At 39.4% G+C, this 23,916-nt stretch overlaps 3 protein-coding genes and 1 long non-coding RNA gene across 5 annotated transcripts in view; 1 reads left to right on the top strand and 3 right to left on the bottom strand.

Moving 5' to 3' along the window:
- The window catches only part of LOC18786367 (probable LRR receptor-like serine/threonine-protein kinase At3g47570), a 43,543-nt gene extending 28,525 nt beyond the window's left edge, over nucleotides 1-15,018 (bottom strand). Inside the window, exons 1-3 of the mRNA XM_020557343.1 lie at nucleotides 14,857-15,018; nucleotides 14,377-14,494; nucleotides 8,691-11,270 (exon numbers count right to left, since the gene is read on the bottom strand). Coding sequence (XP_020412932.1) covers nucleotides 8,691-11,270; nucleotides 14,377-14,494; nucleotides 14,857-15,018 — 2,860 coding nt within the window. The remainder of the gene's footprint in view (nucleotides 1-8,690; nucleotides 11,271-14,376; nucleotides 14,495-14,856) is intronic.
- LOC109947201 lies at nucleotides 200-2,310 on the bottom strand. Of its 2 annotated transcripts, none has more exons than XR_002270148.1 (4): nucleotides 2,247-2,310; nucleotides 2,092-2,159; nucleotides 1,709-1,755; nucleotides 200-1,094 (listed from the first exon to the last, which is right to left on the bottom strand). It is a non-coding gene; the product is annotated as an uncharacterized LOC109947201 (long non-coding RNA). The 2 variants fall into 2 exon arrangements; XR_002270147.1 differs by having other exon boundaries at nucleotides 2,084-2,159.
- On the bottom strand, nucleotides 15,859-19,028 carry LOC109947200 (10 kDa chaperonin 1, chloroplastic). Its single transcript, XM_020556938.1, has 7 exons — nucleotides 18,694-19,028; nucleotides 18,522-18,580; nucleotides 18,305-18,355; nucleotides 17,058-17,123; nucleotides 16,913-16,960; nucleotides 16,688-16,717; nucleotides 15,859-16,173 (listed from the first exon to the last, which is right to left on the bottom strand). The coding sequence occupies exons 1-7, from the start codon at nucleotides 18,776-18,778 to the stop codon at nucleotides 16,105-16,107; spliced, it is 408 nt and encodes a 135-aa protein (XP_020412527.1). The 5' UTR covers nucleotides 18,779-19,028; the 3' UTR covers nucleotides 15,859-16,104.
- Nucleotides 20,219-23,001, top strand: LOC18785124. Its single transcript, XM_007218253.2, has 2 exons — nucleotides 20,219-20,896; nucleotides 22,215-23,001. The coding sequence occupies exons 1-2, from the start codon at nucleotides 20,809-20,811 to the stop codon at nucleotides 22,814-22,816; spliced, it is 690 nt and encodes a 229-aa protein (XP_007218315.1). The 5' UTR covers nucleotides 20,219-20,808; the 3' UTR covers nucleotides 22,817-23,001.

Consider the following 23,916-nt stretch of genomic DNA (forward strand, 5'->3'; position numbering starts at 1 on the left):
CAAAAAAACAAATGCAATTTAGGTAAGCAAAAGTAGAGATGGAGAGAAGGAAATTTGTTAATTTGTTAAAGTTTACTAACAATATCCAGAAGAGAGAGAGAGAGAGAGAGAGAGAGAGAGAGTAATTCCTGAAAAATAATTTTAAAAATCAAAAAATCAAAATAGACGAAAACCATTTGGTGAACCAAAATGAGAGAGAGAGAGATTCATACCATTGACATCAAACCCATCAAATCTAAATGCTTTTTTTATTGGTGCTCTGGAGAAACAGCATATATAATCAAAGAAATTCCATTAGGATCCAAATATTAGAGATAGTAAACATATCAAACCTAAATGCTTTCAACATTGAAACAAAAAGAGGAAGACATGGTCTAATGTATGAGAAATCTGAATATCACAACAAAACACAGATTCAAAGAACAACAACATTGAGCACGCATATTGATGAGTACTTCATCGACTCTTAAGCTACATATTTTTGGGGGAAATCACAGCTAATCAGTAACAACAACATTGAGATTCAGAGTGATTAACTGCCATTTAGAAACCCTAATCCACTTCTAAAATTAGCTAAACACAAAACAACAACAGACCACGAAATCAACAGAGGGATAATAGTCCGTACGTTACCTAAATGCTTCCTTTATGAAACTGTAAATCTCCCTTCTACTCACTACAATGGGGCTGGCTTAACCAACAAAGTAGAAAAAGAAATGCTACCCAGAGATGAAAAATATGTTCAATTATTAGGGGGGAAAAATGGATAAAGGGAAAAGTTAAAACAAATGAAATAGATTCTTAAAAAAGGGAAATGCCAAGCCAACAAAAATTGAACTTAAAATGCATGTTCTAAGTAGTTAGCAGGAAGACCCAAAAACAACCAAACTAATGTGAACTTTCTACTTTAGCAAGTAAGATGGAGAAGATTTAAGGATTAAGAGTCGCAACAACTGCACATCTCGTATAAAAAATCAGAAAATTCAAAATAGATGAAAACCATTTGGTGAACCAAAAACAAAACCAAAATGAGAGAGAGATTCATACCATTGACATCAAACCTATCAAATCTAAATGCTTTCTTCATTGGTGCTCTGGAGAAACAGCATATATAATCAAAGAAATTCTATTAGGATCCAAAAATTAGAGATAGTAAACAGATCAAACCTAAATGCTTTCTTCATTGAACCAAAAAGAGCAAAAATTCCATCAGGAACCAAAAATGAGAGAGAGAGAGAGAGAGAGAGAGAGAGAGAGAGAGAGAGAGAGAGAGAAGTAAATATCCTACTGTTAGATTGTGGGTTGCTCAATGAGAATCTATTTTCACAGAGAGAGAGAGAGAGAGAGAGAGAGAGAGAGAGAGAGAGAGAGAGAGAGGTGTGCATATCACTGTGCTGGTTGTAACATTTGGCTAATATGTACCTACAGGAACTATGAATATGTCTATTTTCTAACTGTCCAGCATTCAATCCCATATAGCATGGCTGTTCTAACAGATGTTCTATAAACTTAGCTTTCAATTCTAGCAAAATATTATATATATGCTTAACAAAACCCTCCATGCTTTGATTCTATGAGCCACATCATCTCCATTAATCCCCGAAAAATAATTTAAAAATCAGAAAATTAGAATAGATGAAAACCATTTGGTGAACCAAAAATAAAAACAAAGAGAGAGAGAGAGAGAGAGAGAGAGAGAGATTCATACCATTGACATCAAACCCATCAAATCTAAATGCTTTCTTCATTGGTGCTCTGGAAAAGCAGCGTATATAATGAAAGAAATCCTATTAGGATCCAAAAATTAGAGATAGTAAACAGATCAAACCTAAATGTTTTCTTCATTGAACCAAAAAGAGCAAAAATTGAAGCAAAAATTTCATCAGGAACCAAAAATTAGAGAGAGAGAGACTGGAAAAAAGAAATAAAATCTAATCCAATTCTCCAACAACAACAATTACCCAAACCAACTAAAATTTGGAGTCATTAAAATAATTATTAAAATTTATAAATAAAAAAAATTTATAAAAAAAAAAAAGAGGAGTCTATAACCACAGGCAAACAGAAAATCAGCCACAAAGACATAATTACCAGATTGATGAGCAGACTGGGGATTCATATATTAATTACTCCAGTTCTTTTTCCTTCGATCTTCCTCCCTGTAACAACAAACCAAACTCAATTTTTGATTTACTTTGATAAATGAATAAACCAACCTAGAAAACCAAAAGAACGTTAAAATCAACCTTTTTTTTTACGAAACCCAGAAATCCCTTTAAGCTAAACCCGTGTGATGACAAGAAGGATGAATGGTAGGTTCGTAAATGCAGAATAGGAAATAAAGAGAAAGCAATTAAAGAAACTTCATATTTCATTCATGAATCCCCTCTGTACCAGCTATCAGGTACCGAGAGAAAAGGATAACTGTTTCCTAGCTTTTCGGGAAATAGAAACTAATCTATGCAATGAAATAGAAGGGTGATATGGATAGTGCAGGTGATGTAGTGTGGGTGACAGTCCTATCAATCCTGCCCTGATGAAAACAGACCTGTCCTCAGGTCTGAAAGTGAGGAAAACGTCGCTCAATGTCTGTAGCATCCTCCCAAGTGGCATCCTCCTCAGGTAAACCAGACCACAGAATCAACCAACAAACAACAGGCTAGTTACGGCGTTTGAAAAGCCCACGATTGAGAATTTTGGCTGGAGTCCAATCCACAGAGTTATCAGGGCGCAAGGGAGGAAGTGTTGGGGATGAAGTGAGGTGAGCACCAATTTTCTTCTTGAGCAGAGAGACATGAAAGACACTATGAATTTTTGAGCCAGGTGGTAAGGCAAGCTTGTAAGCCACTGCTCCAATCTTTGCAAGGATTTAGTATGGACCATAAAACCATGGAGACAACTTGGGGCAGTTAGTAGTACCCCTGGTGGACTGCCGATAGGGTTAAAGGCGCAAGAAAACCCAATCACCCACAGCAAAATGGCATTCAGAACGTTTGTGATTTGTAAAAAATGTCATGCGCTCCTGAGCAACTTGCATGTTCTATCGGAGTCGTCGAAATAAGGAGTCACGTTCACACAGGGCGAGATCCACAGCTTGTACAGCAATTGAACCTAGAGTATAAAATTCTACTGAGGGAGGGGGTTGGCCATAAACTGCTTGATATGGAGTTATCTTGATTGCGGAGTGATACGTGGTGTTATACCACCATTCGGCCCATGGTAACCAAGAAACCCAGGACGTGGGTTTGTCCCCCACAAAACAACGAAAGTAGTGTTCCAAAGTGCGATTGAGAACTTCAGTTTGACTGTCGGATTGCGGGTGATATGCAGAACTATGGCAAAGTTTAGTGCCTTGGCGTGCAAAGAAAGATGTCCAAAATTGGCTTGTAAACGTTGGGTCCCTATCACTTACAATGGTCTGTGGCATCCCATGGAGCTTAAAAACTTCGTGAATAAACAAATCTGCAACCTATGAAGCTGTATACGGATGTTTGATGGGAATAAAATACCCATGTTTTGACAAGCGATCAATGACGAAAAGGATGGCGTTCTTCCCGCTGACTGAGGGTAATCCCTCCACAAAATCCATGGCAATATCTTGCCAAATGGAATCAGGTACGGGCAATGGCTGGAGCAACCCGGGTGGGTGTAAAGCTTCATAATTTTGTCGCTGGCAAGTGCCGCAGGCTGCTACAAATGCTTGCACATCTTTCTTCAACCCCGGCCAATGGAAATTACAGAGTATACGCTTGTATGTGCGGAGTTGTCCCGAGTGTCCCCCCATTGGAGTGGAATGAAATTCCTCCAAGATCACGGTACGCCATTTAGAAGAAGTAGGGACAAAGATGTGCTCCTTGTAGTAGAGGCAATTATTCTGCCATGAGTAATGGGGTTTGGTAATAGGATCAGCTTGGAGGAGGCTAATAAGTTGCTGAGCTTCATTGTCGGAAGTATAATCTTGTTGAATCTGTGGGATGCAATCAAAAATGGGAGTGGATAAACCCATAATAGCCAATAACTCCGACTTCCTGGACAAAGCATCAGGGCCAGCATTCTTGCACCCCGCACGATACTCGATTTCATAGTTGTACCCAAGTAATTTGAGCAGCCATTTCTCTTGCGTGGGAGTGGTGATGTGTTGTTCCAAAAAGTGCTTGATGGTTTGGTGATCTGTGACAATGTTAAATTGTCGACCCAGCAAGTATGGTCGCCATTATTGCATTGCCAGAACCACTGCCAGCATCTCCTTGTCATAAACCGATAAAGAGCGATGCGTTTCGGACAAGGATTTGCTAAGATATGCTATCGGTCGCTGCTCTTGGGACAAAATGGCACTAACCCCATTGTTAGAGGCATCAGATTCCACGACAAACTTTTTGGAGAAGTCTGGTAGGCGGAGGACAAGGGTGGTTGTCAAGGCAGTTTTGAGGGCTTGAAAAGCAGATTCTACCGCTGGGTTCCAATGGAAGTTGTCTTTGCGCAAAAGATTTGTTAGCGACTTGGAAATTGTATCAAAGTGATGAATGAATTTGCGGTAATAACCTGCTAAACCCAGAAAACCACGCAACCCTTTTACAGTCTCAGGCCTTGGCCAATTATCAATGCACTGAATTTTCTTTTTATCCACCGATACTCCCGCTTCAGATATGGTGTGACCCAAATAATCAACAGTGGACTGAGCAAATGTGCATTTAGAAGCCTTCACTTTGAGCTGAGCAACCCTTAACACCTCAAACATAGTGGTTAAGTGATGGACATGTTCATTCAAAGTTCGACTATATACCAATATATCGTCAAAAAAAACAAGGACAAACTTACGCAGATAAGGGCGGAAGATGTCGTTCATGAGTGCCTGGAATGTGGATGGAGCGTTGGATAAGCGGAATGGCATTACCAGGAATTCGTAGTGCCCGTCGTGTGTCCGAAATGCCGTCTTTGGGATGTCAGTGTCCCACATACGAATTTGATGGTACCCGGAACGCAAATCTAGTTTGGAGAACCAAGCTGCACCATTTAATTCATCTAGCATCTCGTTAATGACTGGTATTGGATATTTACTTGACTGTCACCTGATTTAGAGCGCGATAATCAACACAAAACCTTCAAGTCCCTTCTTTCTTGCTGTCCAGTAACACCGGGGAGAAGAACGGACTCGAACTTCTCCTAATGATCCCAGCTTGCAGCATAGCATTCACTTGAGACTCAATTTCAGCTTTTTGCCAATGTGGTATCGATATGGCCTGACATTAATAGGTCCGGTACCTGGCAGCAATGGGATATGGTGATCAACGGCGCGAGAGGGTGGTAACCCCAGAGATTCCTCAAATAAATCAGAAAATTGCGTCAATAAGCCTTGAACACTCAGTGGAATGGTACACATGATCCCGTGGGTTGTTGGAGTCTGTAGAAATTGCTCTTCTTTCTCAAGCACAGCGAATACTGCGGATTCTAGGGGGCTGCCATTGCTCCCATTACCCTTGTTGCCTCGTAAACGATAATTGTTGCCATCCTCTGTAAATTCCATGATCTTATCTCTGAAATGCCAGCCAATGAGTCCCAACGTCTCTAACCATTCAACGCCCAAAAGTAAATCACACCCAAATACAGAGATGAGGCAAAAGTCACCTTGGAATTCATAGGCCTGGAGTTTTACTGGCACAGCATAAACCATACCGTTCGTGCTATAAGACTGACCAGTGGCAACCACTATTTTTTCTCTTTTATGAGCATCAATGGTTGTCTTCAGCTGTGTGGCGATTTTGGGGTTGAGAAAATTACGATCTACCCCAAAATCGATGAACACCCTTATCGGAATGCCCTCAATAGAACCTTGTAATCGTATTGCCCTTCTGCGGGTTCGTTTTCTATCTGCTAGCGCATGGAGGTGTATGGTGGTATCCTCAATGACAGGGTGGTGTTCTTCATCTGAGTTGGGTTCTGAGATGTCGAGGGTGGGTTCAGTCATCCCATCCAACAAGCTCTCGGATTCGATCATCAAGATGTGGGGTTGTTTACAACGATGGCCTGGAGAGTAAGCTTTATCACAGCTAAAACACATCCCCTTCTGGCACCGTTCTTGAAGTTCAGCTTGAGCCCGATGAAAAATTGGGCGGTTGGTTGGTGAGTTATCTGTAGCTGCTTTAGGAACTGGAGAAAAATTGGGTGTGCTTTGAGGTTTGTAACGGTTTGTGGATTGGGAACTAGTAAACCTGGGGTTAAAATTTATGTGGCCTGTTTTCTTTTTCAGCTTGTTTTCAAAGATTTGGGCAAGTTCCATGGCGCGGGCCAAGGATTGTGGCTCCAAGGCAATGACGTCATCTTGTATGTCATCCTTAAGCCCTCCTACAAAGGTGCCCAACAATTGCTCATCAGTCCAACCCACTGCCCTGCAAGAGAGCTTAATGAAAAGGCCCACGTACTCAGATACTGACCCTATTTGTTTACTGTGGGACAAGCCCATATTGACATGTAGGGTTTTGCCAGGCCCAAAGCGCTGCAGCAACATGTCGGAGAAGACGACCCATGAATCGCATAGGTAACGCGATTCAAACCACTTCATCCACAGGGCAGCGTCGCCACCCAGATGCATCGCTGCCACCATGACTTTCTGGTGGTCTTCCACTTCATGGTAGTGGAGGAAAACGTTCGGCCATTGCTAACCACCCATGTGGGTCCTCACCGTAGAAACGCGGAAGATCCAACTTCATTGGTTTCATGGAGCTGTATGAGGTATTTGGGTGAAACATGGAATTAGGGCTTGGCATAGTGTGGGTAAATTGTCTTAGTGGAATAAAAGGGGAAAAGTTTGATGTAAGGAGTTGGGTGGTGCCGTGAGATGGGTGGGATACTTGGGTTGTGACCTGAGGGTGATTGGATCTGAGCGGTCCTGGTATGAAACTCGGACCTGCGTTTGTGAAGAGGTTTGGTAAGATCTGGGATGTTGGTGAACCCATGGAAGTGGGCATCGATGACGGAGATATGGTGGGCATGGAGGCCAAACTTGGTTGGTTGTAGCTGAAAATCGAACCTGTAGGTGGAATTGCCCATGCCGATGGCAACTTTTGTGTTGATACCGTTTGGTGGGTGGGAGATACGGAATGGCGAGGAAAAACTGGGCTTCGAGCTCGGAAGGTCCGAAGTTCATCCATCACCGTTTGCTGGAAGGTCAAGTTCTGGGTTTGTTGGTCGCTTAATGTTGTAAGCGTTTTCAAAATCTCTGCGACGTCGCTTTGTACCACGTCTTGGCGTTGAGAGACGGTGGTCACAGTATTCTGGAATTCCTGGAGCTGAGCTTCTAGTTGGTCACGTTGAAGGTCCATCTCGACTTCAGCCACAGTGGCGAGCCCTGCCGCCAGAGTTGCCTGGGATTTTTTTTCCCATGGAAAGCAACCAGGCTCTAGATACCAAATGGTAGGTTCGTGAATGCAGAATAGGAAATAAAGAAAAAGCAATTAAAGAAACTTCATATTTCATTCATGAATCCCCTCAGTACCAGCTATCAGGTACTTTATATATGATTTTGGATGATGCCATATGGCAGACATACCGAGAGAAAAGGATAACCGTTTCCTAGCTTTTCGGGAAATAGAAACTAAGCTATGCAATGAAATAGAAGGGTGATATGGATAGTGCAAGTGATGTAGTGTGGGTGACGGTCCTATCAATGAAGCGCAGCTGGAATGGCAACACTCGAACCCAACATTTGAGATGAAAACCAATCAGATGAAGACCAAAAGGGCGGCTGGATTCGCAGCGCGCCTCCCCAAACGAAAATCGACGGTCCCCCACGCATGTAGAACAGTGAATGCAGATCTTCCATAGCTGCCCCCAACCAAGCTGGTTCGAAGCGGACGATCCTTGCGTGTAAACAAAATCATTCCGTGGTTCATCATGTCAAATGTTCGGAGTGTTTTGGGATTAATGGGTTCTTTTTTTTTTAAACGAACTGAATAATGGGTTTGTCAGAAGAACTTGGGACTATGAAGGAGGATGATCGAGCTGACAGCATATGCAAATCACGACTAAGAAGATTAAGCTGATCAGAGAGAGGAAGATTTGCTGGCGTTGAAGAATCTCTAAAACATATGCAAATCCAAACTAAGAAGATTAAATGAAAACTTATTTCACATAAGAAAGCAATAAAAATTACATTCAATACAGCAGATAACAAAAAATATGGTTCTATTCACATATTCTATATGCCCTAAGTTTGTTTCTAATCAGACACATCCCAGTCACAACATCACAAATGTCCAATCGTTCCCTCGGCAGTTCCGCAGAGCAAGCAACTCCAATTTCTAAAATGGAAATCAAGCTTTCTTCCATTTTGTTGTGAACCCTTAAGCTATCCTCACAAGAAGCATTATTTGTGCTCATCTCCCAGTCCTCATTTTCATGACAAAGAATGGGATCCAGAACCTCTACCACATGATGAGGCAGAGCTGCCTTGACAAAGTTAGGAAGGTTCGAAGTTCCTTGAAACATGATATCGGTTGGTGTTTTACCTGTAAACATTTCCAATAAGAGGATGCCATAACTGTACGCATCACCTTTTGTCCACACTTCATGTCCCATGCCATACTCTGCATTTGCATTTATCAAACACCGTATTCTTATCTCTACTTTCAAGCTTCAAACTATTAAAATGAATATTCAGAAAAATATAGGGAATTGTTAAAGAAAGTAATCACCTGGAGGAGTATAACCAATTGTTCCTTTTACTCCAACGGAGCTTGATTGATTACCGGAAAAGTTTTTAGCTGCTCTAGGAAGGAATCTTGCCAATCCAAAGTCGCCTAGATGTCCAATCATATCAGCATTGAGAAGAACGTTGCTTGGCTTGACGTCGCAATGAACTATTGGCGCTTCGCATTGATGATGGAGATAATTCAATGCCATAGCAACATCAATAGCAATGTTCAACCTCTGAGAAAAAGTTAAACTCCTTGATCGCTGATTTGCCTCGCCAACTGTGGGAGCTGGATGCAACCATGCGTCTAAGCTCCCATTAACCATGAACTCATAAACTAAGGCCTTGAAGTCAAAACCACGATAATCAGAACCTGAACATGCAGAGAGTACCTTCACGAGATTACGATGTCTAATATTTTTCAAGGCCTCACATTCTGCAAAGAAACTTTTGGAAGCACCAGAACGAACCAGGTTGAGTACCTTGATGGCAACAGTTGTTTCACCATGCTCAAGTAACCCTTTATAGACAGACCCAAAACTGCCTGTACCAAGCAAGTTGGCAGAGGAGAATCCATCAGTAGCCTTCAGAAGACTTTGGTACGACACCTTGAGGAATTTTTCTGAATCACGTGAAGTATGCACCTTTCTTTTTCGCTGAAACCAACAGAGGTACAGAGATGTGAGTGCAAAAGTGATGCCAAGAAGCCCGCCAATGAGAGATATGATGAGTTTCAAAGTTGTGCTCAATCTTCTCTTGTTGGAATGTTGAAGTTTGCATTTTGGCAATTGAAATTCAGGTATACCGCCACAAAGTTTTCTATTTCCTTTGACTGATGTCACAGTTGCATTCTTGAAAACTCCTTCGATTGGTACCATGCCCTCAAAATTGTTATAAGATAGATTCAAATACTGCAGAAATTCGAAACGCGCCAAGAATTCTGGAATCGTGCCTGACAAGTTGTTCTGAGAAAGATGTACTTCTAGAATTCCTCTTAGTGAACTCAAAGATGATGGAATTTCCCCTTGGAAGAAGTTTCTCTGCATTTCTAGATATTCTAACCTTACACACTGACCAAGATTTGCAGGAATTTTACCAGATAACATGTTTTCAGAAACAGATAAATACTCCAGGTTTATTAAATTTCCCACTTCCTGGGGAAGGGAACCAGAAAAACGATTGTTTTGCAAGTAAAGAGCAACATATGAAGGTGACATAGCAATGATTTCTTGGGGTATGAAACCGCTAAGATTGTTATAGGCAAGAGATAAGAGCATCAAATTATGACACTTCGCTAAACTCAAAGGGATATTGCCTTGAAGGTTGTTGTAAGACAAATATAATTTCGTTAACTGAGTCAAATTTCCCAAAGAGGATGGAACATTCCCAGCAAAAGAGTTCATTGCCATATCTAATTCATATAATTTCTGAAGCTTTCCTAGATCAAGGGGGATGTGACCGGAAAATTGGTTTGCAGACAGCCGTAGGTTCCACAGGTTAAGCAAATTTCCAATCCCGTATGGGATTCTTCCAAACAGTTTATTCGCAGATACAAAGAATAATACAAGAGAAGAAGATAGATTAGCTGTGCATTGAGGTAACATGCCTCCAAAATTATTTTTATTGATTTGCAGTACTTGTAAACTGGTGGCATTAGTCAAATCGCAGAAAAAGTTCAAGTCACCAACCCCCCCACTTCCAAGATGGTTTATACCGAGAACTAGTTTCTCAAGCCTAGATAATTTTATCAACGAAGGGACTGTTCCATGTAGTTGGTTTCCTGACATTCCAAGCTGCACTATATTTGAGGAATTGGATATTGAAACAGGAATAAATCCACTGAATTGGTTATTATCAATATGAAAATATTCGAGTCCTGGAAAAGCAGTACCTAAGTTTGAGGGCAGAGTCCCTTGAATTCTGTTTCCTACCACATAAAAGAATCTTATAGAAGAGATATTGAAGATTGAGGGAGGGATCATACCAGACAACGTATTTTCGCTCAAACCAAGATATGTCATATTGGTCAGATGACCAAAAAAATCAGGAACAGTCCCATTCAAATTATTAGAAGATGCCGAAAGGGATTCAAGAGATGATAAGTTGCTTAAGGTGTGAGGGACAGCTCCTGTGAGGCTGTTTCGGTGAATTGCAAGTACTCTTAGCTTTGACAAGGTGCCAAGCTCCTCGGGAATCCTTCCTACCAGAAAATTGAAACCAAGTAAAAGTATTAGGAGCTGAGAGCAACCTGATAAGTTTGAGGGAATCTCACCACTCAGTGAATTATTCTCCAATTGTAGATTTTGCAATCTGCGCAGACGACCGATTTCTTGAGGGATTTCACTGCTCAAGCTGTTGTTCTGGAGATAAATCTCTCTCAAAAAACTCAAGTTTCCAACATGTGGTGATATAGAGCCTGCAAGTTCCAAGGACTGTAGGTCCAACCTTGTAACCCTCTGGTGACGACGTCCACAAGTAACTCCATGCCAACGGCAAAAGTGGACGGTTTCATTCCATGTAGTCAGAACTCCAAAAGGGTCATGGGTTATCGTAGCCTTGACTTCAAGCAAGGCCAGTCGATCTGTATCATTTCCGCTGTGTGTCAAACCAATGCATGAGTAAAGAATAAAAGCATGCATGCAAAAACATGAGAGAAACACAGCAGAATTGAAAGTATTTAGCACCATAAAGTCTGTTTTATCTGAAACTTTAGTTGCTTACAAAATTTGCAGTGGCTGTGTATAGCTACTTGAGTGAGGTACCTACTTATAGTCAAACAGGAACAGCTTGCGTGAGCTATAAATTATGAGTAGAAAAATTGGTTACCTAAACACCCGGACTTCATCAGGTGGTAGTTAAGAGCTAGAAAAATTATTTTTCCTTCTTTCTTGCTTGCCTGGTAGAGAAAACTTGCCTCTGGAATCAGACAGGTTTTTTTCCTGACTTTTGTCCTGTCATTATATTTGCTGATGGAAGGTAGAACTCAGTATCCAACTGGTGAAGCATGGTCAAATAACAAGAAAGCAGCGTTTTGGCCTATCAAGTCTTTATCAAATTTATTGATCGTTCTACAATTCCACGAAATTTCTATTTTAAAATCTCCAATATGAGATGTGCACATAAAACTAGTAATTTCTCCAGTACTACCGCACAGGCTAATTTGAACTCTTCAACCATGTAAAAATATTTAGGCAGCTTGACCTACCAAAATACAAAGCAATAATGTTCCTGGATATTACATACGCACAGCAATAATGTAATTCTAGATATAAGAGAATATTACATACATGCTATGTAGATTATAAATTAAGTTTGGTTTTATTCAAATATTCTACTTTCTTGAAGCGTCTTTCTTATCTGGCACATTCCAGCCATAGCAGCACTAATGTCCAACCATCGCAGAACAAGCTACACCAATTTCTAAAATTGAAGTCAGGCTTTCTTCAATTTTGATGTGAATCCTTCTGCTATCCTCCACAAGATGATTGTTCGCGCTCATCTCCCCTTCCAATTTTTCTTGAACAATCTGCACCACTTGCTTAGTAGGCAGAGCTTCCTTGACAAAGTTTTGAAGGTTTGAACTTCCCTGAAACGTGTCATCAGTTGGTCTTTTTCCTGTAAACATTTCCAACAGGAAACGACATAACTGTACACGTCATCTTGAATCCACACTTCATTTCCCATACCATGTTCAATAGCAAAATTCAAAAAACAGAAAATTCTTATTATCAACTTCTCTAAACTATAATTTTCATTCTTCAAACTTTTAAATGAATTTGAGACATTTAAGGAATGTTTAAAGAAATGTTCGATCGCCTGGAGCAGTATAACTAAAAGTTCCTTTAACTGTGGTGGAGCTTGATTGATTACCAGAACAAATTTCAGATGTTCTGGTACCAACCCAAAGTCACCTACATGTCCAATCATTTCCTCGTTGAGAAGGACACATTACTGGGTTTGAGGTCGCAATGAACTATTGAAGTATGACAATTACGATGTAGATAATCCAATTCCATGGCAATGTCCAACCTTTAAGTTAATCTCCTTGGTCTCTCATTTGTCCCACCAAATGTTTGTGTTGGGTGCAACCATTCCTCTAAACTCCCATTAGCCATGAATTCAAAAGGCCTTGAAATCACAACCACGATGATTGAAACCCGAACATGCTGAGAGTACCTTGCGATGTCTAATATTTTTCAAGGCCTCAGACTCAGAAGCAAAACTTTTCAAAGCTCCACGATGAACCAGGTTGAGTACCTTGACAACAACAGTTGTTTCACCTTGCTCAACAACTCCTTCATAAATGGACCCAAAACTAACCGTACCGATTAAATTGGCAGATGAGAACCAATCAGTAGCTTTTAGAAGACTTTGGTAAGACACTGTGAGAAATTTTTCTGAATCACTTTTAGTATGCTCCTTGATCCTTTCCCTTCGGGAACAATGAAGGTACAAAACAACAAGTGCAAAATGACTCCAAAAACTCCAGAAATGAGAGAGATTATCAATTTCATGGTCAGGCTCAATCCTCCCCTATTGGAATGTGTGGATTTGAATTTCAGCAATTGAAACTCAGGTGTTCCCCCACAAAGTTACCTTTGACTGATGGTGCAGTTGCATTCTTGAGAAAGACTGCAGAAACTCCTCCAAGAATTCTGGGATCATCCCTGACAAGTTGTTCCTTTGGAGATATAATTCTTCAAGACCTCTTAGTGAACTCAAAGAGGATGGAATGGTCCCCTGGCAGAAGTTTCCATCCATCCTTAGAATTTCTAATTTTATGCAACTACCAAGACTTGTCGGAATTTCACCAGATAACTAGTTTTGAGAAACAGATAAATACATCAGATTTATCAAATTTCCTACTTCTTTGGGGATGGAACCAGTGAAATGATTTTGAGATAAATCCAAAACGGTATATGAAGATGATGCAGCAATGACTTCTGGGGGTTTTATACCACTAAATAGCAAGAGATAAGGTCACTAAATTGTGACATTCTGCTAAACTTTAAGGGATATTGCCTTCAAGATTGTTGAAAGCTAAATAAAAATTAGCTAATCCACTTAAATTTCCAAAAGAGGATGGAAGATGCCTAGAGAGAGAATTTGAATCCATATCTAACTGATATAATTTCTGAAGCTTTCCTAAATCAAGGGGAATGAGACCTGATAATCGGTTCCTCTCCAAGTTCACCACATTTCCAATCGCATTTGGGATGCTGCCTGATATTTTATTATCACCAAAATAGAAGTATAGGAGAGAAAAAGTTGAGTTACCTATGCAGTGAAGTAAAATACCCCCAAATTTGTTTACACTAAAGCTCGATAGTCTTAAACCAGTGGAATTAGTCAAACCACAGACAAAGCTCAAGTCACTGATTCCCCTATCTCCAAGATTGTTGGCAGCAAGAATAAATTCCCCCATCTCCAGTCTTTTGTTTACTCGAGCCTATATAAATTGTGTAAGGAAGGGACTTTTCCATGTAGTTGGTTTTCTGAGATTGCTAGATGAACTAGATTTAAGGCATTAGATATTGGTCCAGAAAATTGGTTAGCATTAAGACCTACATACTCCAGACTTGGAAAGGCGATACCTAAGTTTGTGGGCAAAGTCCCTTGGAGTTTGTTTATAGACACAGAGAAGAGGCTTAAAGAAGAGAGGTTGAAGATGGAGGGAGGGATCATACCTGACAAGCTATTTCCATCCAAAGCAAGATAGCAAAGACTGGTCTTTTGGCCAAAGATATCTGGAATGCTTCCATTCAAATTATTAAAAGTTGCTGAAAGCCAAGAGATGATAAGTTGCTAGAAGAGTAAGGAACATTTCCGGTAAGGTTGTTGTTGTCAACTGCTATTTTTAATAGCTTTGACAAGGTGCCAAGCTCGTCAGGAATTCTCCCCACCAGCGAATTGTAACCAAGATCAATTGTGTGGAGTTGAGAGCAAGCTGATAAGTTGGAGGGAATTTCACCACTAAGTGAAATCGTGCAATCTGCGCAGAAGACGGATTTCTGGAGGGATTTCGTGGCTGAATCTATTGCCCACCAGATGAATCACGCGCAAGAAACTCAAATTTCCACATGGTGACTCTCTGGTGACGACCACCGCATGTAACTCCATGCCAGTTGCAAAAGTGCATGCATGGTTTCATTCCATGAAGTCAATACAGCATGAGGGTCTGCAGTTATCCTGGCCTTGATTTCAAGCAAGGCTAGCCAATCGGTCTCATTTCCACTCATCCTCAAGCCAAGGCATGAGTCAAGAATAAGAGCATGCATGCAAAAATATGAGAAAAACACAGTTGGAGGATTGAACTTGTAAAGCTCCATAATATATCAATTCTTCTCAAGGAGAAGAATGTACTTAGACGCTGGGCATCATTTATAAAAATCCTTAATTTCCGGCGTTAACCGATTGCGGCTGCAGAGAAAACTATAAATAATATAAACCCAGTCAATGCTAGAAGAATTGGATCTATACCTAATTTCCTAGAAGAATTTGGGTCTATACCTAATCAGAGAAGAGTTCTTGACCAAAATTGTTTATATTTTTCTCTAGTCTTTGTCAAGTGCTTCCCCCTCTCCTGCATCTCCACTTCTCTCTCTTCAAAGAGAATATTATTGAGAAATTAAATAAAATAAAATTTCTTCATATTCTTCTTCTTTTTTTTTTTTAATACAAGCAATATTCTTCATATTTCTTCACCGTTTATTGTTCATTTTCATTTAAAGATTTTTTATAAGCTGTTTCGCCGTGGCCCATTTTTTATAAATTTTGATACCCCCGATATTGGGACCGCTAATGAATGCTTTGTTATATTTTCTGTGTTTCTATTTGTTTTTCTTTTGGACGGATTCATATGCTGTTTGATCCATTCAAAATGCTGTGGAGAAATTGTACGTATGGTACAAGACTAAAACAAATTCATATCAGGGAAAATTCAACCAGAAAATGGGTTAAACGTCTATAAAACCTCTAATCAGATTTCCAATTCCATTTCGGATGCTTTCTAAATCAGATTGACCCAACTAAACAGCAAACAAATCTGCTTCAGTTTTCGGTTTAAGTTTTACTGTAACTTTTTAAATTAATCCCAATCATGGATTTGATCCAACGATCAAGACCTTTTCCCTCAGAAGGTTTTTAAAAATCCAGATGGCAGCCCTCTTCTGTAAAATCATGCCTTCCTCTCCCCTCTCCTTCCAATTTCCTATCAATATTTTCTAAAGTGTCAACATTGGAGATTAAATAATACAAAACCCATGCAATCAATGCAGAAAGAGCATGTACTTAACAAATTTGAACTGACAATATAGTTTTGGGAGTTGGAGACACTGCATGGAAAACCATCTTTGACAATGAAAAGTTTCACAAAATAATCCCGCAAAACAATGTACCTACCCGTAGCTGAAACTTTATTCAACTACGGCCAGCAATTCACTCTCTTTGCAGAAGCAGTGCCTGCCATCTGTTCCCAAATCCACCTGAGACGTCAAAAATGCATTATCATTAAAAGAAAATGTCAATCGATAGTGCAAGCATCCATATGCACCCATTGCATGCAACAATCCATAGGCCATTTGCACAACATAGACTTCAGTTTATAAAGAAGATAAAAATGTCAGCTCCTTGTTTTACAGTCAGCCATTCATGGGAGTCAATACAGAACGTGTGCCAATTTTGTGTCAGCAATGCTCAACACAATAATTGTGCATGCTCTGGACCAGGCACAAGATAAGCTATGATTGTGTCAGACAATCATGCTAGTCAACCGAGATTAGATAGTTGATAATTTTGATGTCATAGCAATGAAACAAGACAATTGTTAAGTAAATAAGTTCATTCTATGCCGTTTAAGTGTCCAGAAGTTACAACGCACAGGTTAACAATGTGATGGAATATACTCATACAAAACAGTGGAAGTCCTTCATCAAAGTTTATTTTAGACTCTTAACATCAGAGCTGTATAATATTTTCAACTGAAGTAAATCTACTTACCTCATATGCATTTATGTCCGAGAAAAGAACCTGCAAAAGGATAAGGATTTCAAAATTTAGATGACACGTTAAGCACGTAAATCACTACTTTGAATAAACCATTAAACAACAAAAAACTTCACTAGCTCAGAAACTTATCGTCGAAGCAACAATATATGTCACAAATCAACATTATTTCACACCAGAAGACAGTTGCCATTATTTGAGAATGTTTTAATTGCTCACCTTCTTTCCAGCCTTGACTTCCCCAACCTCAGCACCAACAGAAAGAATCTGAGAATAACAACACTTGTTAGAAGATCCTGATATTAAACTTGTTACTTCAAAAACAAAAAAATTAATCATAACGAGACAGAAACAGTGGGCATACTTCTCCCATAAGATACCGCTCAAATTTAACGGCTGATTTGGGCAGCAAAACTCCTCCAGCTGATTTCTGTGGCATAAGACAGTTTGTTATCATGCTAATATTAACAGATAAGGTACACAAGGAACACCAAAGCAATATATTTCAAAAATGCAGAATTTCAAATCTAAACAGATATTTCTCCATGATCTAATAAGAAGAAGAAGAAAAATGCAAACAATGAGGTCAAATTTAGAACCCGCTGTTTCTAACTAACCGCCATCAGTCAATGTGCAACCTCTTGATATCATTCAAGAGAAAAACATACAAAAGGAAAGCCAAAGAATGAGTAAAAAATGAAATATTAAAAACCTTTATAATTTTGAATGGAATCCCATTGTAACCAACCATAAGATAATCATCCCCTCAAAAACCATGAATCAAAAATATTTGTCATAAGTACAGCCAGCAAGGACTTGGTGCAACATAGGCCATTTTTCGCCATTGTTGAGAAATTGAAAGCACTCATAAGATTCTTTGGAGAATGTGGTCATAAGAAATTAATACAGTGATCAATATGCTTTTGGGACATTGGCTTAGTAAAGAAATAGAGAGTCTGAGATGCAAGTAACCATTACTGACTACTCATAACTAGTCAAGTCCGCTTGACACCATTACAAACTTATTCATAACTAAGACAGATTTTGTTTTTGGGGGTGGGGGGATGTAAGATTTTTATCCCTCATATCAAATGGGGTGGCTTTTGTCTCTTTGATCACATGAGGGCACACGTAATCAACAATCATGACTGAACTTTCAGATCATGTGCCTCATGTTCAAGCCAACGCTCTCAAGACTTTGGTCAGATAATTGCCCGCCTAACAGAGACACAGCCCGCATAAACACGCAATGGACAATATAACTCAAATTGCCACTAGTCTGAGTCATTTAACTAAGGCAAGCCAATCAAAATGGGATGACTTCTCAAACCATTAGAGTTCAAGCTCAAATCCATGATCGCATTCAAGAACTGTAGTTGAACTCAAGCCCACCAGAGCTCAAGATTCATTCAGCAATTTAAAATTCAATTTGCTTGCAACTAAAGCCATTTGGCAATCCTATGGATATTCACAAGGTTCGCATTCCAAAAGCTCAAACACTAAACTAAAATGGTCATTGACCTAGATATTTGGGATTCACAATAATGAAACACACTAAAAATTACCAATCCAGACTCTCAAACTCAATTGACATGACTAAAACCCGCATACCTCGGGGAGTTCCTCAAGACGAATAAGCACCCTGTCAGCTTGTGGAACCACCTGTCACTCACAAATTACCACCATAAAAACCAAACCCAGATAATTCATTGTAAAAAAAAAAAAAAAAAAAGTAGAAAGTAGCAGTGCAGCCACATGTAATGTTTGGAAAACCACAAACTATTTTGAAATTGCTTCTTCAAACAAGTATAGATAAGAGAAAAAATACCTTGGTGGGTTCCCATTTCTTGGAAACTGCGTTAATTCTCAAACAGTTTCTTCGCAGACCTGCACAAAACCCATATAACAAATCAGAAAAAAATTTGACAAATTATAATAAAGTCTAGACATTCAAGAAATATATAAGAAAAGTGTCAAGAAAGGAGTTAAATTCAACACACCTGGCAGTAGCTTCTGGTTCGACAGAGAAGCAGTATTAGGTTTGCACAGCAAAGGGTTTGGTAGAGTGACAAAAGTGGAAGCCATGATAGAGCTCAAACAAAAATGGAAAACGAAAATGAGCAAAGGTTTAGTCGAGCTGCTGAGACTGAAGAAAATGCTCTGTTTGCAAGAAGTGGGCAGATATCTTAAACCCTTGTGTGAGATAAGGAGCGAGTAGGTGAAGCTGCAGAGTTCTAGATGGTCCGGCTCCTAGACATTTTCTGTTGTTGTGTTGTGTGCGCAAGGTAATGAGATTTGGTTGGGTCTACAATGTTTGGTTCAAGCCCATCTATGGCTTGGCTTCCATGTTGTAGGCCAATTAAGCTTTTATGGGTAAAAGAAGCATGTCAAAGTCACATCTATGGCTTGGCTTACAATGTTTTGGTAATGGAAATAGTGGGCCAAAACCCAGATGAAGATTTATAAAAGTGATTAGAGTTCAATTCACAACTATCCACCCGTTGGGCCGTGTGGGTGGCAGTCGGTGAATAGTTGCGGATTATTGTTAAATCTAAAATAATAAAATGTGTGTTGTGTTTGGAAAACGAAAGTCAAACGCTACTAGTGGAGCCTTCTGCCTCGTATAGAAGAAAAACTTACATGGAACTATGACTTAGGCCTCATTTGGGATTGTTTTTTTGGTCAAAAACCTGCTTCACTTTAAAGTTAAGCAGTTTAAGGTGTTTGGTAAAAATAAAATATCCCGATTATTTTAAAAGCAGTGGTCTTTTGACAGCAGCTTTTAAAAGCAGGCTCTGGCTTACTTTTCAAAACTGCTTTCAGAAGAAGCAAAGATGAACTTTTAATGAATTTTTTTAATTTCCAAAATACCATCATTTATTTTAAAAAATGACACCACCTTCACTTCCACATCCAACTCCACCACTTGCACCACCACATTCACTACCTCCACAACCACCGCTACCATCACCACCACATCCTTCTCCTCCTCATCCTCCACCACCTCATCCACCACCTTCACCACCACCTCCTTCACCTCCACCTCCACCACCACCTCCTCCACCTCCATCTCCACCACTACCACCACAACCACCTCCTCCTCCAAAACCTCCATATCCACTACCACCTCCACAACCATCACCATGCTGCTACTACTACCACCACCACCACCTCCACAATCGCCATCCCCACCACCATCACCACCATTACCACAACTACCAACTCCACCTTCATCACCACCACTACCTCCACTTCATCACTACCACTACTACCACATGATTAGTACATAACACTTTTAACAACATGTCTATTTTAGTCATTATTTACAGTTACAACAATTTTTTATTAAAATTTACCAAAAGGTTTTGACATTGTTTTTTGTACTAACAACATTTTAAAAATATTGTTTACTAAATATGAAGCTGCTTTACTTTACAGCTAATTATTTTCAAAGCACAACAAAAGCAACTTTTTTTTAAAAATCGCAGCAATCCCAAGCTGGGCTTTACTTTCTCTATATATGTCAATCTTCTCACGTGACCATGAAATTTTTTTTTTTTTATAAAGGGAATAAAGGTGTAGGGAACGGAGATATGTAAACAAATGGATGCAAATGGAATTTTCTATCAACCCAAAACGGTTTGCTTTGCCAATAATTGGCCCAAACCCTACTCGTCTTCTATAGTTCCATTAGTACTACTAATCCCCCCAAATCCGTCAATATTGGGCCCACCTAATTTCCAATCTTTTGAAATGCGCTCGACTTTCGTAAGAAAAAGAAATCCATGCACAGAACACACAGCGGCTACAAGGGTCCACCACCACCCATCTTTTTTGTCTTAAACTCTGCAACATTGATCACTATTCAAGCACTTTCCTCCTCACACTTCTTTTTTTCCTTCCCCTGGAAAATCTCTGCTTTCTCACGCACTTTTTCCATTCCCACCAAGCAAACACCTCTCTCATATTGTTTATAAAAAATAATCAATACCCCTTTCTCAATATACTTTACAGCTTTCCTCTCTCTCTCTCTCTCTCTCTCTCTCTCTCTCTGTATTTCCTGCTCAGGTTTCTCTGTAAAGCAAAACCCATTTTTGCTCACATCACAAGTGAATATGGTGAAGAAGCGGCTTTGTTGCTGTGGGTGGTTCATAATTTTCTGTCATCTACTGCTAGCAGCTCTTGTTTTCTCCAAGAACCATGGTACTATATAACTATGCATTTTCTTCCCTCTTTGTGGTTTCTGCAGATTTTTTGCCATTTTTTCTGCTGAATTCTTTACTTATTTGAGCTTTCCTTTTTTTTCCTCTATGGAACTATGCAAATACATTCTCTTTGTGGTTTCTGTTTTTTTTTTTCTTTCTTTCTTTTTTCTCAATAGGAGCTGCTGTTCTGAAATGATGTTGGTAAAGATGAATAGCTTTCTATTTTTTCTGGCAATCTCAGTTGAGAGACGTACTGGTTTTTTGGCTTGTCAAGTAACTGTATTAAGATAAGATTAGCATATTTCTTTCTTTTCTCCACTTTGACCACAGTTGGAGGAGTAATTAGAAGGTCCTCTTCTGAATAAGAAATTACTCTTATATAATACACTTTAATTCATTTTTATTTACTGCCATTGAGAAAGTCCTACACTGTACAGTCACTAAAATGTCTTATAGCTCTTCTGCCTCATTTTGCTCCCTGATTTGGGAGCTATAGTTGGATCTTTAAAAGTGCTTTATGTCCTCTACACATTGTTTACATTTCTCATCTCTATGGCCTAGCATTTGCATAAAAGTTAAGAATTTCATAGTTCCCATTCACTTTCCACTATATTCTCAGATATCAATCCCATGGTTTGCTCCCATGTGGTCTGAGGTTCGAAACCCCTTAAGGTACCTACCTAGCTATTTGCTAGTGTTTTTTTTTTGCCTCACAAAGATTGTAGCGTTTGGCGAGGGGCTCCAGTTTCGAATCTGATCCACTTCGTGGATTGGGGGAATTTATGGTTACCAAAAAAAAATGTTGTTCATGAGGGTATGCTCAGTGGTTCCATTCCTCCATTGTGATTGTTAATAAAAATCAGGGTCACAAAGAGAAGTCCCAGTGAATGGTCATCCTATCATAGAATTTGGGTTTACACATCTTGTCATCCCAATCAAAAGTTGGTTATTGTGATGTGGCCTAATTTGGTTCTCCACAGTAGGAACCATGATCACAAGCTAACCTTTTCCTTAGCAATTTTTTCTTAAAAATGATGTTGATGTGGTTATATTCACTTGTAAGACGCTTGGTGAGAGTAGGAAAAGTGGCATTTAATTCTTAACTATCAAAATCAATGTAATTGGATTAACTTAGAAATTTTCTGCATTCTCGTTCTTCACATTCTTCGTGTATACATTTGTCATCTATTTTACTTCAAAGATTAAATAAGGACTGCATGTTTGTGTAAGTGTATTGCATTATTTTGAAGATAGGTTTGAGTTTTGAATGGCCACATATGTTGATTTTGTAACATTGGGTGTGGTTTGTCCTTCAGGAAACCCTGCAAATGATCTTGTTGAGATTATCAACAACAACCGAACAGCCCATAAACTTTCAAAACTAAATGACAGTCCTGGACTCGGGTGCATTGCGCTGCAATATGCCGAATTGTGCAAGGGAAACTGCTCTATCAACAACACTGTAAAATGCAAACCATCTGAAGATGACTTCACCGAAGTTTTTGCCCCCGATTGTGGTGTAGAACTACCAACTTTTGGCACCATAACTGGCCACATTGTGGGTTGCCAATCCAAGTATCTTGAGCCATCACTAGCCTTTGTACATGTTCTTGTTCGAGACAGCAAGGCTTTATCAATTCTGAGAAATAAATCACATACCGAGGTGGGTGTAGGCATGGTTCGGGTTCATAAAGGGCCATTCTTTTGGAGTGTTCTTTTCAGCAGTGGGAAGACAAACTCTACATTTGTTCTTGAAAATCGCGGTGCAGGGATCCAGCAAAAGAAAGGGTGCTATAGTGGAAGCAGCATACCATGCAGTGCAGGACAACAGAATGCTTCTCTGGTTTTGAACAATGTTATGATCATGGGTTTTCTATGCGTTGTTTATCTTTTGAAACAGTTTCACTTCAATTTGTAATTCATGAAACTAAAATATTAAACAAGACGTTGCTCAAAATTTTGTTACAGATAAGATTGAATTGAGAGAGAGAGAGAGAGCAAAAGTTCTGGATTACAACTTATGTTTCTGGTTTTATCCTTTTGATTCTTGTTAGATTTGTTTCTTCATGAGTTTGCATGGTATAAAACTTGACAGTGTCTAAATAGTTTGTCACTGGTGACAGAACAGTTACATTGAATCTATTTTGTTCTGACTGACTTTGAAAGCTGATATCAGCTTTTTTGAAAATCAACCATATCGGTAATATGATACAATTTGAGAATTGGCTTCTATGTCAGGAATAAAAGGATAGAGTGCAATTGGACAGAGGCTTTCTGAGGTTAAATCTCACACCGAGAAGGGTTCATGAAAAACTTAGTTGCAATGGGGATAGCACTATTTTGCTATCTCCAGGCAATAATGCTATGTCACGTGGAAGTGTTATCACGCAGATCATAACGTTATTAGTTGAAAATCGCAAAATAGTGTCATTCCCTTTTCATGGAAGTCTTTCTGGGGTTCATGGGCATGATCAACCTTGATGGACTTAGGTAATGAAGTTGGGGACAATAGCATTGCAATCAGTTATGATTAGAAACGAGCTAAGAGGACGTGGACAACATAGAATGTCTAGGATCTGGACTCTGGCCTTGAAGATGAAGTGATAATAGATACATGTAAATTAAAAAAATTAATAAGTGAACTGTTAAATAAGTTTTGGTTCCAATCATATTCATTTCCCTTGTAGACACCTTGGATGCTACAAAGTCACAAAAAAAATCACACTAATTCACATTTGACCACTAGACCATTATTTTTTTTGGTTGATGAATTATGATTTTGCAAAAATGTTTTGATAATGGCATTGTTCACCTTTTTCTTGGCCCAAAAATACAAAAATGATCTTGTTCATCTTTTTGGTTTGGGCCTGATATCCAATCTCCAAATAAAACTTCAGCATGCATTGGGCTTTAGGCAATAAACTTTGGAGCAAAGTTGTTATATCTTATAGGAAACTGTAGGGGTGGTTGCGGTTTGGTAACCGTAAATTTTTGCCCAAAACGCAAACTGACCGATTA

Source organism: Prunus persica, chromosome G2 (genome assembly GCF_000346465.2).
Source record: "Prunus persica cultivar Lovell chromosome G2, Prunus_persica_NCBIv2, whole genome shotgun sequence".
In the NCBI taxonomy this organism is placed as follows: domain Eukaryota; kingdom Viridiplantae; phylum Streptophyta; class Magnoliopsida; order Rosales; family Rosaceae; genus Prunus; species Prunus persica.

Coding starts and splice junctions, on each gene's coding strand:
- LOC109947200 (XM_020556938.1), bottom strand. CDS start 18,778: ATGGCTTCCACTTTTGTCACTCTACCAAACCCTTTGCTGTGCAAACCT. Junction 16,718..16,912: donor AAGTCAAGGCTGGAAAGAAG/GTGAGCAATTAA, acceptor ATCCTTTTGCAG/GTTCTTTTCTCGGACATAAA. Junction 16,174..16,687: donor CGGACATAAATGCATATGAG/GTAAGTAGATTT, acceptor TTGACGTCTCAG/GTGGATTTGGGAACAGATGG.
- LOC18785124 (XM_007218253.2), top strand. CDS start 20,809: ATGGTGAAGAAGCGGCTTTGTTGCTGTGGGTGGTTCATAATTTTCTGT. Junction 20,897..22,214: donor TGTTTTCTCCAAGAACCATG/GTACTATATAAC, acceptor TTTGTCCTTCAG/GAAACCCTGCAAATGATCTT.